Source organism: Denticeps clupeoides, chromosome 4 (assembly GCF_900700375.1).
Source record: "Denticeps clupeoides chromosome 4, fDenClu1.1, whole genome shotgun sequence".
NCBI classification, from domain to species: domain Eukaryota; kingdom Metazoa; phylum Chordata; class Actinopteri; order Clupeiformes; family Denticipitidae; genus Denticeps; species Denticeps clupeoides.
The window spans coordinates 33,942,897-33,958,741 of NC_041710.1; the positions used below are offsets into that span (position 1 = coordinate 33,942,897).

The 15,845-nt window shown below is 42.3% G+C and overlaps 1 protein-coding gene across 3 annotated transcripts in view; it reads right to left on the bottom strand.

Moving 5' to 3' along the window:
• Window positions 1-757: 757 nt before the first annotated feature.
• rap1gapl (RAP1 GTPase activating protein-like) overlaps window positions 758-15,845 on the bottom strand; it is a 29,546-nt gene continuing 14,458 nt past the window's right edge. The window contains exons 17-19 of one of the 3 annotated variants that reach the window (XM_028977590.1): window positions 2,049-2,129; window positions 1,803-1,831; window positions 758-1,730 (exon numbers count right to left, since the gene is read on the bottom strand). In XM_028977590.1, coding sequence (XP_028833423.1) covers window positions 1,631-1,730; window positions 1,803-1,831; window positions 2,049-2,129 — 210 coding nt within the window. In that variant the 3' untranslated portion in view covers window positions 758-1,630. Of the gene's footprint in view, window positions 1,731-1,802; window positions 1,832-2,042; window positions 2,130-15,845 lie in introns of all 3 variants that reach the window. The other 2 variants (XM_028977589.1, XR_003749565.1) reach the window with 2 other exon arrangements.

Consider the following 15,845-nt stretch of genomic DNA (forward strand, 5'->3'; position numbering starts at 1 on the left):
ATGGAATGCTTTGAAGCTTGGAACCCCCATGAGCAGTTTGCAGACCCAGTCTGTTTAGCATCATGTTTGTGACAGTGGGGGAAGACGGGACGATCAGGCTGAGGGTCCAGGTTTGTAATTTGTATGTAAATGTAAAAGGTTAAAAGGTTCTTTGAAGATCAACCATCTGTGATCCTACGCAGACGCTACAATAGTCACAATATAAGATCATAGCCCTTCAAAAAAAATTGGGAGGTGGGTTAGTGCACTATAGTGCACTGTGGCCCCTAAGCTTTTGTCCTTAATCGCATTTTTCCTCCTTACATTACTTTTACACTTTTAAGTTTTTAAATCAAGGTCTTTTATACTTTTACTTAATTAAATTACCGTTATTAATTAATTTTACTTAATTAATAACAGTAATATAACGGTATACTTTTATATTACTTTTAAAGTCTGATTAAACCCTAGTATCTATACTTCTACTTGAGTAATGAATGTGAATACTTTGCAAATCATTAAACACAAAATATTGCAATCAACTGTTTACTCGGCATAAGAGCCTACAGCTTTTCAAACAATACTCTTAACTGAAAAGGCAGGCTGGCCAATCAGACTTCAAGGGTGGCCGGTGGCATCGAAAACCTGGCATCAAAAAGCATGATGAATACATGGTGGTTTGGCTTTCATATATGTATATACGGCATAAACAATTACACACATTGCATTTTAATAAATAAAAACGGATAAAACGCAAAAAAAAAAACAGATAAAAATATAATACTTAAATAACTATTTATTTTCCAAAGCCACAGGAAAAGATGAGCCCAGGTCAAGACTAATGCTGAAATAAACTTGAAACAGAGTGTGCAATTCAGAACAAGAACTGAAAACAAGAAGTAGCCTGCCATCAGTCCAACGGAAACCATTGACTTCCAGTCTGTTCACATAGCTTCAGAAGATGCTCTGATCTGGTGTCCCATTGGAGGTCCCTTCTAGGAGTTCTTCCTGTGGTTTCTGATCACCCATTCTCATAGAATTACCCCTAACTTTGCTTTGAGATACACACTCTCAGCCTCTCCGTCTCAGTGTGCTCTTACAGTCCACCATTAGAATGAATCTGCCTGTTTCATCTTTCTGCTCCCACCTATGCCTCACTGAATGGCATTCCTTGTCTGCACATGTGCTCTTTAACTTCATTGTGACAAATGGATTGATGGGTTGAAATGTGTGTTATGGGGTCTTAATACTTTCTGAATTCAATATATAATGTGTATGATTCTATATTAGAATCATTTACAGATTCTAATGTGACAGATTGAATAAGAGATGAGAGACACTAAAACAGTAAATGAATACTGATAGTGAATACTGATGATTTATAAACTTATGATTTACATCAGACCTACATAACAATTTAAGCACTAAAAACACCACAGGGCTCGTGCATACTTTTTAATTGCACTTAAACAGTTCTCAGAAAGCACTTAATTTTTAGAATTCGAGTTTTACAAACTACAGGTTGTTTCCTCCATGCAGACCCTTCAAATAAACATCAGTCCTTTCTAGAACGTAACTGGGTTTGCTCTGAGCTAATTGTAAAGGGTACTGTGTTCAAGACTAGGGTACATACATCACAGGTAACACCCTCCTATTCTTCTTCCTGTGGGCTTGATTGACCTTTGAACTCTGAATAAACAGGATTGTTCAGCAAATGAGCAGGTCCAGAGGTTTTGCTGTTACTTGGATCACTGAAAATGATAAAAGTTCTGATCAGCAGACATATCAAACTTATACAGTTAACTTCACCCCTGAGTGCTCACCTCTCTCCTTCTTTATCTGAAGTGTTTAGCTGTAGGTAAAAAAAAACACATCATAATCCAAAAATGATTATTTAAAAAATATTTGGAAACAGCAAAAGTATATAAAATGTCTTAAAATAGTCTTCATAGTCTCCATAGTTATTATAATTACTTTGACATAATTAATGTAAAATTCTTTTCTAGAATTTTAGTAATTCAGGAGTAGTTCAACTAACAAAGATCCACACTGAATAAACACACCTTCACCTTCTGTGCTCCTCCTGCTTGGTTGCTCTTTTTTGGAACCCCTAGGGTGTCAAAAGAGTGACTCCGCACCCTGATGGCCCTCTAGACAAGGAGTGGAAGAGGAAAAAAGGAGTAGTAAGAGGGTGGGAATGGATCAGTATGCCAGATTTGCTGGACATTTTGGCTTTCCACTACATGCGTTTTGAGGCAAGGTCAGAAAAATAGGCAAAAGCTTGAGGTAGTTTATGTGGGAATCCCAAAGTTATGATGCCCCCCCCCAGCCCATGAGGGATGTGTCTCTAGTCACAGTCACAGGTTTGACACACAAGTCAAAAATGTTTCCATCTGTTTGCACCAGCAGAGCGCTGCGAGGTTGTTCACAGAGGGCCAACGTGATGACAGGGACAAAGACGCAGTGCTGAAGATCCCTCAATACTCAACAGGGCCAGCAGGACCACAGCCAATGTTGAGGCTATGAGCCCCAAAAGCCAGAGACAAGACAGTGCCGCCGCTGATGAACAAAAAATACAGTATTCATCTCTTGGACAACAAAGCACAAAAAAGTTATTTGTGTGATTTATGCTGAAACAGAGGCTTGTGAGGTGGGTCACCAGAAAGGTTTTAATGTTTTTTACTTTTTCTATCAATACCACCTAACGATTCAGTACTTTAACGTTACTCTTATAGATACTTTGTGTTTCTTAATTTAAAAACCTAAAAAAATTGACAACAGAAATAACTTTATTTTCTAGATGTAAAATAATTAGCAATAGCTCAGCAAACACCAATGTTTGAGCAAATACCTATTACAGAAACAAAACCAATGACTGTAAACCAAATAAATACACAACACAATTTTCTGGTAAATCAGTATATACAAATATTTAAAGGAACATAGTTGGAGCATGCAGGTAGGCTGCAAAAGAACTATCAGTTTAAGGCCTTTTCTGGCAGAAGTCGGGATCGCTCTTGGCTTATTGTGCTCCCTGCAGTTGAAAATACCCTCTCACTAGGAGTGGAGGAGGCTTGAGCATAGATGTTGCAATTCTTGTGGGGCGTAGCAGTTTATCTCTCTTCTCCCACCACCACATCACAGGAGCGTCAGCCATTGGATTGGGAGACAAGCTTTTGTAGCGTTGAACTTTAAGTCAACCTGATCACTTAGGCTTTAGTTTTATGTGTAATGGAACATTAGATTGTACGTGATCACATATCAATAAAAAAATGTGTTTGATAAAACGTTCTATTTTTTATTCTTCGTTGGTGTCACGTCTGGTCAGAGGAAGGTTAAGTTTAAAATAAAAATGTTTAAATGTAATATATTTTTCTCCAGGTCCATATTTTAAATGGGTCATAAAAATATCAGTAATTATCGATATCGACCAAAATGAAAAACGATTATGTTGGAAGACCTGAAACAACAACATACATTTAAATACCAAACCTATGATTATTGACTTAGATTGGTATATGTATAAATTAAATATTTATAGAATTAATTAAACTGACTTACCAAGAATCTGCTGCCTTTCTGTTAACACTGTTTTCTAAAGGGAGGACCTCTTGAACCACACAAGCACTGCTCTGATTTGGGCTGGCCATTTATCAATGCAAGTAAATTCAATGCATGTGAAAAACATCCTATTCTTTTCCTAACTGTAGCTTCTTGATAGCAACATCCATATTACCAGCGTTATCAACAGTCACAGATACAGTCTTGCTTTGCTCTATCCCAAACTCTTCTTGAGATCTCATCTGATGTGATGGCCAGCTTTGACACATCCTTCAGCTCACTGATCACACAAGCCTTTTCAACAACTCCAGGAGGGGGTTATTATTTCATTTGTTTTTTCATTTTTATTTAACTATTGTGTTGCTGTTTATTTTGTGGAGTGATTGGACTAATATACAGCCCTTTTATAATTCTACTATATCCTACTATATGTAACTGTGTTTATGTATATTCTGACAGACTGTTACCTAAAAAATGGACTACACTGCAATGTATGCTTTTTATTAATAACTTGGTCAAGGCTAAGTGGCACTCATTCACTCTCTCCTCAGGCATCTTTCCACTAGCTGCCAGTGTGAAGGGGCTTTAGGCTTGTGTTTTACTTGGATCAGATGAAGGAAGGGTTGGTTCACTGTAATTGCAGCTTTAACATAAATAAATAAATAAAAAGTTGCAAAGTGCAGCTAAACATCAGAGGACAGAGGACATCAGTGTTCGCTTAGTTTGGACTGTCCTCCTTCAACACTGATTGGGTCAATCACTTTTGAATGTATTGGCTGTGAAAACTAGGGGTTGGAGACTACGAGAGCGGCGCATTGGACGGCGTTCTTGCCAATGCCGTCGGGAGCGGTGTCTGCCAGCCCCGACGCCGTCGGGAGCGGCGTTTCGAACGGGATTTACGCCGAGATTTACGTGACGTATTGTGATTGGACAGGCTTGCCATACCTGTGCACCACTCACCGGTTCGCGTTCAGAACCGCTTCTCCCCCTCAGCGAGGCATCCGCTGGGTCCTACAGTCCACCGGCTCTAGTCATTGGCGACTCTATAGTTAGAAATGTGAGGATACCGGCACCAGCGAATAAAACCCTGTGTTTTCCTGGAGCCAGAGTGCCCGACATCCACGCAAATTTAAAATCGCTGGCAAAAAATAACCGCAGGTACTCCAGTATAGCGATTCACGTCGGCGCTAACGACGTCCGGCTACGCCAGTCGGAAATAACTAAAGATGATTTTATAGAGATGCTTGAACTGGCTAAAACGATGTCGGATAAAGTAATTTGCTCTGGCCCATTACCGCAGTTTCGGCGTAGCGACGAGACCTGTAGCAGGCTCCTCGACATAAATCGCTGGTTGTCGGAGTGGTGTCCAAAAAATAAAGTGGGCTTTATTAATAACTGGCCAACATTTAGGGGGAAGCCTGGTCTTTTTGGGCGAGACGGCATCCACCCCAACTGGGCGGGCGCCACTCAGTTGTCTAAAAATTTGGCTCATAGTCTTAGAGCCAAAAAACAAAACTGACTCGCCAGAGCCGAGACCAGGCAGCAGACAGACCGGCTAAACCGAGTGTCTGCCATTTGCGTAGAGCCGCCACCCAGCGTGTACAATATTGACACTGTGTCTTTACCTATTAAAACAAGAGCTTCTACAAGAAACGTTAATAATAAAACTCATAAAATATGCTGACACTGTGTCTGTTCCACGGGCTAGACGGGGTGTCTGTTTCAGCAACTTACTACCCGTTACTATCACTCCTTCTGAACGTACCACCAGCACCCCCGATATAAGTATAGGATTATTAAATGTTAGATCTCTCACACCTAAAACGCTCATTGTCAATGAAATTATTACAGATCACGGGTTCGATGTACTGTGCCTGACCAAAACTTGGTTAAAACAAAACGAATTTGTAGCATTGAACGAGTCTAGTCCTCCTGGATACAGCAACCTCGCTTAACTGGAAGAGGAGGTGGCGTCACAGTAATTTATAAGGATAACCTCAGTATTACTCATAAACCCGGACAAAGATTTAACTCTTTTGAGATTCTACATACCAATATAACTCATGTAGTCTCCTAAAATCCTAAATTCATTCCATTGATTATTATTTATAGACCCCCTGGACCTTATTCTGAGTTTCTTGGTGAATTTACAGATTTTGTCTCCAACTTAGTTGTATCTGTGGATAAAGCCCTAATTGTCGGCGACTTTAACATCCACTGTGATAAATTAGAAGACTCACTAAGAACAGCATTCCTGTCTTTATTAGACTCAGTGGGAGTTAACTAACATATAACAGGACCTACTCACGAAGGTGGTCACATGCTCGATCTTGTGTTGACCTTCGGTTTAAATATAGAACATATAGTTACTCTTCCGCAAACTGATATGATCTCAGATCATTTCCTCATCGCTTTTAAAATATGTCTCAGACACAACAAACTCAATCCCCCTCGTTATAGAGACAAACAGACAATTACATCAAGTACGGCACAGAGGTTATTAATACCTTACCAGATTTATCAACGCTGATAAACTCACCGCCAGACCCCGCTGAACTCGACCAAGCGACCAAATGTCTAGAATTAACACTGCGTAGTACGTTAGATATAGTCGCTCCCCTCAAAAGGAAGATAGTAAGAGATAAAAACGTAATTCCTTGGTATAATGATCACACGCGCTCGCTTAAGAAGACCGCCCGGAAATTAGAACGCAAATGGCGTCAAAGTAAATTAAACATATTCTGAATAGCTTGGAAGGAGAGCCTACTTAACTATAAGAAGGCTCTTAGCGCGGCTCGATCAACGTATCTGTCCTCGTTAATAGACAAAAACAAAAACAATCCCGGATTCCTGTTTAAAACTATAGCCAAACTAACCAGGAATACGACAGAAACGGATACCACCACTCAATATCATCATAGTAGCGATGATTTTATGAATTTCTTTAATACTAAAATTGTCGCGAATAGAGAGAAGATTAAAAGCACAACAAATAGCTCCGCTGATATTTCAATGGAAAATAATCTTCTAATGGATGACCACCGATTACAACGATTCAACCTTATTAAAGAGCATGAATTAATCAAATTAATCTCGTCAAATCAATGTACTTGCACTTTGGATCCGATTCCAACAATGTTCCTTAAGCAAATAGCACCCGAAATTACAAATTCTACCCTCAAAATTGTTAACTCGTCACTTAGCACCGGCCACGTACCAAGTTCGTTAGCAGTCATTAGACCCCTGATTAAAAAGCCGGATCTTGATCGCAGTCAGCTTTCAAATTATAGACCGATATCCAACCTTCCGTTCATATCAAAAATCTTAGAAAAAGTCGTAGCCCAGCAGCTGAGCACATACCTAGACTGTAACAATATCCATGAAGTATATCAATCAGGATTTAGACCTCATCATAGCACTGAGACAGCGCTGGTTAAAGTGGTTAATGACCTGCTGTTGGCCTCTGATCAGGGACTCATCTCGCTGCTTGTCCTGCTTGATCTGAGTGCAGTGTTTGACACTGTTGATCATGCTATTCTCCTTGCCAGGTTAGAGAATGTTATTGGGATTAAGGGAACAGCCCTTGAATGGTTCAGATCATATTTGACCAACCGATATCAGTTTGTGGATATCAATGGTGTTTCGTCTTCACATAGTAAAGTTCGGTGTTCCACAAGGAAGGATAAAGGACAGTGGATGCTCACCAACTTTCTCCTGTTAAACCCTGACAAGTCAGAAGCGCTTGTACTTGGGCCTCAAGCAGCCAGGCATAAACTGGCTAACTACACAATAACCCTGGATAGCCTTTCTATCTCACCGAGTATTGAAGTGAAGGATCTAGGTGTCATCATTGATGCAGGTCTCTCATTCAATTCGCATGTAGATAATGTCACTAGGATAGCATTCTTTCACCTTAGAAATATTGCGAAAATAAGAAATATCATTTCAATGCATGATGCAGAAAAGTTGTTCCATGCATTTATTACATCAAGGTTAGATTACTGCAATGCATTACTGAGTAAACTCCAGCTAGAATGCTGCAGCCAGAGTTCTAACTAGAACCAGGAAATTTGACCACATCACCCCAGTCTTACAATCACTGCACTGGTTACCCATCAAATTTAGGATTGACTACAAAATCCTACTTTTAACCTATAAAGCTCTAAATGGTCTCGCCCCACAGTACCTGAATGAACTTTTGGTTATTTACGAACCGCCACGCCCCCTTCGATCAATGGGTGCGGGGTCACTACTGGTACCAAAAGTACAGAAGGTCACAGCTGGGAGCAGATCCTTCTCCTATAGAGCTCCGCAGTTGTAGAACGGCTTGCCTGTCAGTGTCTGGGACTCAGACACAGTCTCAGTGTTTAAATCCAATCTCAAAACCTATCTGTTTTCTCTGGCTTTTTGTTAAAGTCCTAGACACTCATTTCACTTCACTTTGACGCAGTGTCAATTATAAAGTCCAGTTTATCACAGAGTCCCCCTGTTAGACACAGACAAAGTTAAATTCACCCTAGTTAGGCTGTCCTAGTTAGGGTACCAGGCCACTGTACCACCAATATACCACTATAACCACATATTTCAGTATCGGTCGTACAGTGCAACCGTCTGCCGCTGCTTCTGTTTGTTTTCTCCAAGACATGGAATCAAGCACCCAGACTACTGGCAGACCCCAGTGAAGAGACCAGCAAATAAATCCTGGTTCCTGACAACTGCTTAACAAGGACATACCATGAAACAAACCAGAGCGTCACCACAGCCACCACCACCGTAACAACTACAGTTATAGGGATCTTCAAATGGACCAGTAACATCATTATGGACACGTAATCTAGACATGACACTGACTACATCCTGGATTTCTCCAACCCTACAACTGTAGGACTTATTATTATATCATCAACCCTGCACTGACACCATTTGCAGGCTCACTCTACCCTGAAAGGGGGTCCATCTCTGTATCACTCCTTCCCAAGGTTTCTTCCTTTCTTTTTTTCTCTCTCCTAGAGTTTTTTTGTGTGGAGTTTTTCCTTGTGTGCAGAAGTGTGGGGGGTGTCAACTGTAGGGCCTGTCAAAGCCCATTGAGACATACTGTATGTGATTTTGGGCTATATAAGAAATAAATGTTGTTGTTGTTGTTTCAACAAGTGCTACAGCAGATGTCTGTTAAGCATGAAACCTCTAGTGCTTAGATCCAAAATCCCAGGGTCCTCTGAAAAGATTTTATCAGACATTAAAATCAATGTTGTGCACTTATATTTTTGACCATTCTCGTGAGTTAGATGAGGGACTCCCACTCCTTTTGTTTGTGTGCGTGAAACACCTCAGGAATCATTAGGCTTTATCCCTGCTGAGCTCAACTTTGATCACACGGTTTGTTGTCCATTGAAGTTGTTGCGGGAGAAGAGGGATCCTTAGACCTCTGCTTCTCCTTCCAATATACGGGACTATGTTATTTCTTTTCGTTAGTGCCTGCATAATGTTTGTGCTCTTGCTCAGGAGATGTTGTCATCAGCTCAGACAAAAATGAAGGTTCGCTATGACCATAAATCTGTGGACCAGTTTTTTGAAGAAGGTGATAAAGTATTAGTACTTTTGCCAATAGCGGGATCTGCTTTGCGGGCAAAATTTGTGGGACCTTATGTGGTCCACTCCAATTTGAGCATCACTGATTACACCGGATAGGAGCCGCAAGACTTGGGTATGTCACATTAATATGTTGAATAGTGTCTCATGTAAGGGAGTTGGGTTCATGGCTCCAGCTGTTTCCTGCTACTCCCCTGAGGAGTCTCTGAGTCTCAGTCCCTGAGGACTGAGTTTTTGGGATGTGCCTGTGTCTTGTCTGAAATGCTTGCAAACTTGGATACCTACTTGGCCCATTTGTCAGATTCTCAGGCCAGTTAAAGAAGTTGGTTGAGTCTGTGCCAGAATTATTTTCGTATGTTCCTTCTCATACTCATGCCCTCAGTCATAATATTGATGTGATCACAACCCCATTAAACAGCATCATGTTAATCCAACACACATGCCGTGATGGATTCTGAGGTACATTACCTTGTAGAGCATGGCTTAGCTGAATGAAGTTGCAGTGCTTGGAGTTCTCCATGTCTAGTTTCAAAGCCTGATGGCAGTTTTAGATTCTGTACGAATTATTGCAAGGTAAATGCAATAATTGAACTGGATTCTTTCCCACTTCCTCACATGGAAGACTGGAAGTGTGGATTGTGTCGGTTCTGCATGTTTTGTCAGCAAGCTTGACCTGTTAAAAGGCTACTGGCAAGTGCCCTTGACTGCTCGTGCTTCTGAAATTGCAGCTTTTGAATCTCTGGACTGCTTTTTGAAGTATTCAGTAATGCCTTTTGGTCGTGGTAACGCACTTGCAAGTTTCCAACAGCTGATTTGCAAGATTCTTGCTGGGATGTCTAACTGCAAGGTATACCTGGATGATATAGTTGTTCATACCACGACTTTGTCTGCTCATCTTCAGGTACTTGAGACAGTGTTCCATAGGCTGCGTAACTTCTTGTTGACCTTAAAGCTAGCTGAGTGTGATTTGGTAAAGCTATGGTCACATACTTGGGCAAGCAGGTGTGTCAGGGAGAGTTTCGTCCATTGGAGGCTAAATTTGTGGCTGTGTCAAGAGTTTCTGACCCCCAAAACAAAGTGTGAAATGCCACAATTTTTGGGCATGGGTGGTTATTACCACACTTGCTTCGTAATGATTTATATTTTGTATGGTCTCGTGATTGTGCAGCTGCTTTCAGTAATGTGAAAGCATTGCTTTGCAATTCTCTGGTGCTGGCTGCACCAAATTTTGACCCGCGGAAGCGGTGGATTCAAGTGTCACTGGGGTTGGTGCTGTCATTCTCCAGGAAGTCACTGATGACCCGATCTTTTACTTTTCTAAGAAGTTTGTTAAACATAAATTAAACTACAGTACCATAGAGAAAGAGGCCTTGGCACTGTTGCCGTTGGGCCTTTGATGGCACCTGTTAGTGTTTATATTAACCTTAACCCTCTTGTTTTCCAGAACAGGATGAAGAACGCTAATCAATGCATTATGCATTGGTCTCTGTACCTACAAGGGTTCAGCCTAGACATCAGGTACAAGAAGGGGACAGCGAATGTTTTGGCTGACACCTTATCCCGGTCATGCTGACTTGACACTCCTTGTTTTGTTTTCAACAATAGATATTCATATTTGGGAGTGAGGGAGTTCCGTCTGTATGTTTTTGTTTCGCTGCTGCCACCTGACACACGCATCCCGTTGGTCCGAGCCTGGCACTTCCAGTTCTCACCATTACACTCCCTTTGTGCATGAAGTCCAGCCATCGTCGAGAGTTGCAGAGGCTTATGCAATGCCCTGAACTGTCAATCAGTCTGGTCTTCATTTCGTGTAGTTTTTGTTTTATAATCCTTTCTTTTTGTATTATTTGTAAATAAATATTATTTCAAATCTTGCTGCATTCACTTATTTGTTTATGTTCCCATTACCCCTAGAATGGGACTTAACAAGGACATACCTCTTGAAGGCTGGACCATGTGCAACCGCTCTACTAGTAATCAGCTGTACATTCTACAGAAGAACTACAAGAAGTAGTTGAGTAGTAACTGAGCAAATTAGAAACTGAGGACCTTGCTACACACATTAAATAAAAGACAAGGATACTAAGATTTCCTACCTCCTAAGCGATGATTACTAAGAACCCAATCCCAGTATTAAGGGGATTTAAAATGTACAGGAGCCAAGCTCATATATGGAACCAAAACACACCTTCAAACAGGCAGAAGCTTCTAAAATTAACCCCGAAGGAGAAACACAACTTTGAGTGCCTAAACAGCAGCTGCTCAGAACAAACCATGTTACCAGATGGTACACCAATCTTCCTGGAAGAGGTGAGGGTCAAAGGAGACCCTCCGAGTTAAGTCGATGTGTTTGTGCGTGTGTGTGCTTCCACCCCAGAACCGCCCACCTCATGAATGAGCGAGGAGCCAAGAAGAGACTATCCACTCTCATGCATGCGCAGCCCGGTGTATGTGCTCCTATGAAAACAACTGCGGAACAGCATGAGAGAGAGGGAGAGGCGTGACAGAAGATAAATAATTTTGTAATGGGCAATCCATCACAACTGGCTTAAGGAATAGTATAGGAAGTTCATTATTTCTAAGATTGTCTATACTGATGATCCTCAGAGTCAATTTTTGAGTCAGTGGAACCCGGGAGGTTGTCTCAGCGCTTGATTCAGTGTGCCTTGGAAAGAACAGACGGTGGCATTGTACAAATGGCACAGAATTTTGAGGCTATAGTGGTACAAATCATAGAGCAGTGGTTGGCCTAGCGGGTAAGAAAACAGACCCATAATTGGAAGATTGCCTGTTTGATTCTTGAGCTGCTAAGGTGTCACTGAGGTGCCACTGAGCAAAGTACCGTCCTCACACACTGCTTTCCGGTCACCTTTTGTGGCCATCCCTCAGGGGATGGGTTAAATAAGAGACCACATCTCACTGTGTGCACTGGAGTACTGCGCTGTGGTGTGTTACATGTGACACTTTCTCTTCACTGTCAGACAGATAACGTCTGGCTGCATGAGGTTCAATTACAAGAGCTTGTACAAGTGAAACGAAACAACATTGCCAGACAGCGCTAAACTATTGAAATGAGTAATAAATGTGCAAAGTACAAATTGTGCAAATAGTGCTGTGCAAAATTGAACAGTGCAATAATAGATTATATAACTCAATATACAGAGGTAGTGTGTGTGTGTGTCGGTCCAAAGGGGAAAGTATCTGAGTGTTCAGTTGTCTGATGGCCTGTGGAACGAAGCTATTGCATAGTCTGGCAGTGAGTGCCCAAATGCTTTGATACTTTTTTCCAGATGGTTATAGGGTAAAGAGTGCATGTGAGGTGTGTAGAGTCCTTCACAATGCTGTTTGCTTTCCTGGTGCAGCATGTGTGGCAAATATCCATTATGGAGGGAAGAGAGACTCCTATTATCTTCTCAACTGTCCTCATTATCCAATTCACGGTCTTGCCATTGCGGTGCAGACAGTGATGCAGCTGGTCAGAGTGCTCTCAATAGTCCCTCTACAGAATGGGTGGTGGGAAATGGGCTTTCCTCAGCCTCCGCAGGAAGTAGAGACATTGCTGGGCTTTCTTGGCTGTTGAGCTGGTGTTGAGAGCCCAGGATATGTTCTCCTCTTGATAAACACAGAGGAACTTTGTGTTCTTGACTAGATTTGTCAGTGTTCAGTGGGGAGTGGTCCCTCTGTTCTCTTCTGAATTAAACAATCATCTCTTTGTTTTTTTCACTGTTCAGAAACAGAATGTTGATGTTACATCAGTCTATCAGTTGTTGCACCTCTGTATGCTGGTGATTGGGTCCTTGCTGATGAGACCCACAGTTGGTGAGCATCCACTGTCTAATATCCTTCAAACAGTGATCTATTCAGTTCATCTTCTGCATCTTCTGGTATTGCTGATACATACAATTGTGTGTCACTGGCACAATCAAAGTTAATACTGTGTTTATGAATCATGTGACGTAAAGGTAACATGTATAGGGGAACAGAACCTTATGAAACACCAAACTCCACTTTATAATGTGAATATGAATTATCATAAATGTCCACAAACCGATACTTTCAAATATGACCTGAACCAAGAGGGGACTATTCCCTTAATTCCAACAACATTCTGGTGACATGAGAAGCACTGTTTCAGTCACAGGCCTATGGCAGGTTGCTCCATTTTTTGTTTGGATATCCCTATGATTCTTTCCCAGCAGCCTCCCATGTTAGAAGAATGAGGTGAGTTGAAGATCCTGGTGCAACCTTCTTCTCCGAGGTATCTTCTGATATTTGACAGGTGTGAATCATGTGACAGAAATGCTAGTTCTGTACACACACTGACAAAGTTGCTACTACAGTCTGACTGAATCTGTAAAACAGGCCCATGCAGACTAAAGAACCACCGGAGGGCATTGATGAAGCTGGAGGTGTCTTATCAGGATTTTAGAAAACCACGCTTAATTTGTCTGCAGAGCCATGCAGAAAGTGAGACACGTCAAGCGCCACTCTGGTTTTTTGAGACGAAGAACAAACTTCAATAGAAAAAACGCTTACTGAGAAGAGGACAAATCTTCTCTGTCTGAACTTTACTCTGCTTCATGCCCCCTCAGATGGACAAAGTGTTGTCTGCCCATGCTATGCCTATTCAGCTGCATTTGCCTGGTCCTGTTCTACAAATGCTGCCTGTTTTTTGCCTGCCTTCCTATTGGCACAGGGGGTCACCAACACATGTTTGCAGTTTAAATCAGTGGAGATTCCTGCCTTCTAGTGCTGCATTGCAACTGGGTTTTTGTTTCCACCTGCAAACACTCCAGGGATCTTCATCAGTCCTCATTCAGTACACTGGCTGCAAAAACCCAGCTGGATGCCCACGCCCTCCAGATGTTCTACTACAAAGGCCTGGCTCCCAGGATTTACAGTCAGATTGTCAGCCAGGAGATGGCCACAATTTTTGAAGCCCTCATTCAGCTACCGCTTTGGATTGACTGACACCTGCTGGCGCAGCCTAGGACCTCCAGCACGGCCACCACAGTGCACCGGACCCTCCGACCTCCTTGTTCAGCACCTAGATTGACAGTCCTGAAAACCTTGGATGAACCTCCCTCAATCCCACCAAGAGGGAGCGGTTTTACAGGAAGGGCCTGTGTGCCTACTGCGCTTCCCTGTCACACCACCTTGCCACCTGCCCAATCAGCCCAGGGAACTGCGCTTCCCTGTGACACCACCTTGCTACCTGCCCAATCCGACCAGTGAACGCCCCCCCCAGTTGATCAGGGTGGCGCGATCAGCTGGGCCCCAAGCCACACCCCAAATTACCACTCTATTCCATCCCACCCTGTCTGCCATCCTGAGTGGGGACACCAGACCATCAATACCACCGCCTTTGGATTCCGGGGATGCAGGGAACTTTATCTTCAGTCTGTCCAAAGCTGCACAGCTTCCACCTCATCGACCAGGCAACATAGCCATTCATCTTTTTCTCGGAATGACACCACCTAGAGGACACCTGTACTCTCTTTTCAAATCAGAGCATATGGAGCAGTTCATGGCAGAGGCCCTTCACAAATCAGACCATCCACCTCACCAGCTGCGGCAGGGTTTTTCTTTCTTTTCAAAAAGGATGGTGGTTTAAGGCCCTGAATCCACTACCACGGCCTCAATAAAAAAGATAAAGAAAGCTTTAAACTGTACACATTTAATATGCCATTTGGAAGGCATTGCTTCTTAGGTTTACCATTTGGGATTAGCTCAGCCCACAAGGTTTGCTTCTTAGGTTTACCGTTTGGGATTAGTTCACAAACCACTAGCTGCTATTTCACGGAAACCACTGGGTGAAGCACCGCCGTGTATCCAGCGCTTAATACAACTAAAAATACAACTTGATGTTTGAGTTTAAGCCTGCCAAGCACCTAGTGGTACCAGAGGCACTGAGCAGGGCTGTCTTGAATAACAACAAAAGCACCACAGAAGAGGCTGTGCAGATTCACATAGACACTATTAGAACTCAAATGCCAGGGTCAGATTCAAAATAGGCAGAGATAAAAGAAAGTAAAAGAAATAAGGAAGGATGAAAAGCTAAAGAGAATAATAAGATACTTCTACCAGGTCAGGTGAAGATGGATAAGCCATATCAACACTTTAAAGAGAAACCGACAGCGTTAGATGGAGTTGTGTTGAAGGGCTCAAAAATAGTCTTACCTACGCCCATGAGACCACATATAGATAAGTTGGTGCATAAAGGACATTTAGGGATTGAAATGTGCAAAAGACTTGAACAGAGGTGATATATTATGGGTTCAAGCATATAAACGCAAGCATCCTGTACCCACAGTCAAATGGGTTAGCAGAGAAAGGAGCGCAAATTGTGAAGCAAATCCTAAAGAAGGCTGCAGACAATGCAGAATGCCCATATCTAGCTATTCTGACCTACCAAGCATTACCACTGGAAAACCGTCTTTCACCAGCTGAAATGCTTATGAACCGGAGGTTCAGAACAGACTTCTTGTCACAACATTTGGTGGCATGACGAGGCAGATGAACAGAGAGGAGGACGAAGAGGTAATGAGGAAGAAGGACGCAATTGCACGACGTCACGATACAGGGGTTTACAGGGGGAGGGGAGACATCCCAGACGTTGGTGAACATGTAACACATCATAGAGCCGATGGCGAACAGAAACAAACAGGGCAGCTGAAAAAGATTAGGGAACATTACACAGGACTAACGTAACCCCT